The following is a 4,958-nucleotide window of genomic DNA, read 5'->3' as shown; positions in this document are numbered from 1 at the left end:
AATCCTAGATAGAATTGAGAATTGGTCTTCGAGGTTTCTTTCTTATGCCGGAAGGGTTCAGTTGATCAAGGCTGTTCTTTGCAGCATTCAGACATATTGGTGCCAAGTATTTCTAATTCCTAAAAAGGTTCTCAAGCTTCTACAGGCTGCCTGCAGAACCTTTTTATGGACAAGCAAATCCGGTGCTTCAAAGAGGGTGTTAGTGTCTTGGGATACTCTTTGCTTACCTAAGAGTGCGGGTGGTTGGAACCTTACAGATATGTTCACTTGGAATCATTTAGCTATCAGCAAGCTGCTCTGGAATCTTGCTAGGTGAAAAGACACGCTTTGGATCAAATGGGTTCATATGTACTATATTAAAAACAATGACATTACTCAGATGAAACCTCCTCCTCAAGCTTCTTGGGTAATCAGAAAGATCTTTGGTGCTATTAGTTGGCTTGAAGAAGTTTGCAATCACAATAACTACTTGAACAGTGAAACTTTTGTGATAAAGCAGATATATAAGGAGATAAAAGGCGTTGACAGTCGAGTTCCTTGGCGGAAAATACTGTGTAATACTCCCGCACCACCAAAATGCATCTTTATTTGCTGGCTTGCTATTCTAGGAAGACTGGCTACATGTGATAGATTGGCTAAATTTGGAGTGCAGTGCTCAGATTTATGTGGCTTATGTGGTAGTGTTGGTGAGACGTTGAATCATTTATTCTTTGATTGTTCTGTTAGTGCTGCAGTTTGGGGCAAGATTTTGGTCTGGTTAGGTTATTCCAGGAAACCAGAGAATTGGCAACAGGAAACGCAAAGAGTTAACAGTGAATTCAACAAAAACAATGCTACACACCAACTCTATAGATTGGCTCTAGTTATTTCTGTTTACCATCTGTGGAAAGAGAGAAACAATAGAGTTTTCAGGAAGAATCTACAAACTGTTGAGGGTCTTGTTAGAAAAATACAATACATGGTTTGTATTAGAATTTTCAATGTACACAAGCTATGTAAGGTAGCTAATAGATTGGTTTAGGTTTGTTTGGTTGTTCTCTCTAGGTGGGGAGCCTTCCTAGAAGGGTTGCCTCTCTAGTCTTGACAACTCTCTCCTTGTTTTTGGTGTTTTGCTGGTCTTTTTTTCCAGCTTTGATAAATAAAAAAGCATAGAAGGAAAATTTATCAAAAAAAAAATTGTAGAATTGTGCAATTGGAGTATGATTTCTCTAAGGTCATAAATGATTTGTTCTGTTCAGTTCAATACTCTATTCATCAATTTTGACCGCATTATCTATGGAGTATTATTTAGCCTTTTAAGTTAGAGCGATAAATTGTACGGAGTATAAATTAGTAATATATTACAATAACATACGGAGTAGTTAGTAAATTTGTGTGATGAAATTGACGGTAATGTTAGTCAGTTTTTTATTTTCTTTTTTTGGTATGGGCACTGAAATCATTAGTTTTGTTGTTTGTGATTTTCCTTTTTACTCTCATTTTAGTCTCTGATCATTCCATTAGAATTAGTTTTGTTTTCGTTAACAAGAATTGGGTTTGCACTTGGATGACAACATCTTTCATGAAGTAAAAAAGTTGTTTAATTTGATGCTGGTATTATTGGTTTGGACTTTGGAGGGATATGAAAAAGAATATGGTTGGGAATCTTGGGATAAACCGGTCAATGGACAAACATATATTGTTTTGATGCTTATGCTTGATGCTTATGCTTATGCTTATGCTTATTTATCCTTTACAGTCCCTTAAATATAGCTAAAATTGTTTTGCTGCATTATCTGCTTATTTGATACTGGATTAACATGTTGTTTACTTCTGGATTTGAAAGAGACAAGAACAGTTACATAATAGGTAGAAATCAAAGTTTGTAGGCAAGAGGAAAAACCCAATTACTTGATTGTCACTATTTAAATATTACTCACGAATACGATTACAAATTTTCTTGTGTTTCCTTTAGATGGATGTCACAAAGAACCTTCTTAAGTGTATGGTTTCCATCATGAATTATTTGAGAAACATAACAAAGTTTTTTTTTTCCATTTTAATTAGTTTATTGACACCTAATAGCACCGTATTATTCTTCTCGCTCATTATAGTATAATGGACATGTATTATTAAGTTTTCTTGTATTTTGCCCTATTATGCATATACCAAACAAGAATACCATTTCTCCTATAATGGTATTAAGAGCTTTTACATTCCAGAAAGCCTATGTGATATGTTTCTACTCCCTCCGTCCCGGAATACTTTACCTGTTTTCCTTATCGGGCCATCCCTTAATACTTGACCTGTTTCTAAAAATGGAAATATTCTAACAATATTATATTATTTCTCACTCCACCCCTATTAACCCACCTACTCCCTACTCCATACAAAAAATAATTAAAAATTCAACCCCTACTCTCCCTCAACCCCACCTCTTAACCCACCTCCCACTAACTACATTAAAATAATACCCCACTATCAACTACTACCTATTAAATTAAATAAGTCAATTCAAGTCCCTTAAACTCTGTGCCGGTCAAACCGGGTCGAGTATTCCGGGACGGAGGGAGTATGTTTCTATGTTTCTAGGACTTTTTAGTGTCATACATTGTACACACTCCGTATTTATATGCTTGTGATTTTAATTTTAGTTTATAACTTGCAAACTTTTGGTGCCTAGGCACGTGTCACCGTGATTGATTTTTAGCTCATTTTAGTTACATTTTTAAATCAATTTCTTACTCCTTCAATTAGTACATTTGCTCAACCGTTCAAAACTGGAATGCAGAGCCAATGGACAAACACAAGATGCAACTTCTGGAATTTGGAAATCAATACTTCAGATGATCTCCGGCATATAGCGGATAAGTAAAACTAAACAATATTGTAACTTCTTTATTCGTAACTACAAATAAATAAGACAGCAAGGAAAGCATTCCCTTTGTTATATCTTTTATTCCATTCAGTATTATAATTAGCCACTTTCCTCAATTGTTTGATATTAATGTAATTTTTAAATATATGAAAATAAAAATGTGGAAAAGTTTCTCTCTACTTAAATTGAAAATTCAGACAAATAACGCAAATTCTTATTTAAAGCTGGTGTTCAATAAATATTGTATATTGGAGTGAAGTAAATTTAAAATGCTTAAAAGTTACCCTGATATAATGTAAAAGGTATCTATTTCTAAAGGTAACCATTTAACTCTTTATAATTTTTATTCATCAATTTTCCATTATATAAAAGTTATTTAAAACATGTTAAAAGTTACAAAAGAGTGGGTTAAAGTTACTTTAATATATAATAAATTTATTGTATATCTTATGCGTGCAAAAATTTTTGGACAAACAAAGGAACGAAGGAAACATAATATTAGCTCCATGCCTTATTCCCTACATTTGCTATCAATTTTAATGCAATTTAGCAAAGATACACTTTTTGCTTACCAACCTACACTTTTTTCTTACCAACCCCAAACCCTTAAATGGAGCACGCGAAAAATAGAGTTAGTCACCACGGGACGAGGGGTTAATCACTGCGGTCGACGGTGGGCACTTTGGTAATATATTCATCCAAATCCAAAATTGCTACATACATATTTTGGGACATATATATATCTTAGCCATAAAAAATATAAAAGTTGTCATTAGTTAATATAACATTTTTGAAAAAAAAAGTGAAAATAGCCATAAAAAATTCAATGGTAAACAAAACAATTTTATAAACCAGAAAACATCCGTGCATCGCACGGGTATAAAACTAGTTTTAGTGTTATTGGAAAGAATGCTGGAGACTATAAACCAACGATGCATCCATACAATTAACTTTAGAATGTTTACTACAGTCGTAGGAGTGGTTGGATCGACTATTCCTATACATGGTTTTGGTTTTGATTTTAAGTTCTATGAAGCATTAAAAGATCTAGATAACACTGGATTAGTTGGTATAAAATATCAACTTATAGTAATTTTGAAGTGATTCTGAAGTAATTCTCAAGAGAAGGAAGAAAAGGATAATAAAAAAAAGCTTAGACACGAAAAATTAACAACCAGCCATTAAAAACATGAACAAGTCTAATTAATACTCCTACTAAACCATGTTTAACGGATTATGATAATCCTAATAATCCTTCAATCATTGAACCGATGCTGAATGTTCTGAAGAAGTTCCCGCACATCCTTACTAGCATAATCAATTTCCTTACTCTCATCTAAAACACATTATGAACCGTTTTTAGAACATCCAAAACCCCAGCAAGTTCTTGATCTTCATCATTGTTATCTATCTATTACTATATACTAAAAGACACAACAGGAATGACACGTGTCACATCCTGGTGAATTCTTAGTATTTTTCTTTTTAAATTCTTTTTTATTAAATAGCTATAATATCGAATATAATACTAAAAAAAATAGATAAAAATCAGTTTACAAAAGATTGTTTATAAAAAAACAGTTTACATTTCATATAGCACAATAAAAATTAAATTCCCTAAAAAATAGCATAGAAAATGATAAAAAGAAATCTAAAAATAATGTGTAGCTACAGTATCTAAAATTTGGGGGGGGGGGGGATATATTGCTGAGATAAATTCGTGATATAGTATTCAATTTTTAGCTTCCAAAAATATAGGAAACCACATCGTCCAATATATTTACATGAACAAATATGGATAAAACATCTATTACTATAAAAAAAATACCGTAAAAAATATGAATAATATATACATATAAAATCAGCCCATAAAATATGGATGGCAGTAGGTAACAAATAAATAAATAAAATTACAAAACAAAAATATTCCCTAAAATCAACTACGTAAAAAGAAATATACATATGAAATCAGCCCATAAAATATGGATGGCAGTAGATAACAAATAAATAAAAAAATTACAAAACAAAAATATTTCCTAAGTTCCCTACAAAGTAGGGAACAAATAAAAAAAAAAAAATTCTACAAAACAGAAATTTCCCT

At 32.1% G+C, this 4,958-nt stretch overlaps 1 protein-coding gene across 1 annotated transcript; it reads left to right on the top strand.

The window, feature by feature from the left end:
* The first annotated feature begins 379 nt into the window (after positions 1 to 379).
* LOC130471397 (uncharacterized) lies at positions 380 to 2,854 on the top strand. The gene is made up of 2 exons (XM_056841482.1): positions 380 to 961; positions 2,771 to 2,854. The coding sequence occupies exons 1-2, from the start codon at positions 380 to 382 to the stop codon at positions 2,852 to 2,854; spliced, it is 666 nt and encodes a 221-aa protein (XP_056697460.1).
* Positions 2,855 to 4,958: the final 2,104 nt, after the last annotated feature.

The sequence above is a fragment of the Spinacia oleracea genome, chromosome 4 (assembly GCF_020520425.1).
Source record: "Spinacia oleracea cultivar Varoflay chromosome 4, BTI_SOV_V1, whole genome shotgun sequence".
Taxonomy (NCBI): domain Eukaryota; kingdom Viridiplantae; phylum Streptophyta; class Magnoliopsida; order Caryophyllales; family Amaranthaceae; genus Spinacia; species Spinacia oleracea.
This window is presented reverse-complemented; position numbering and strand designations above follow the sequence as displayed.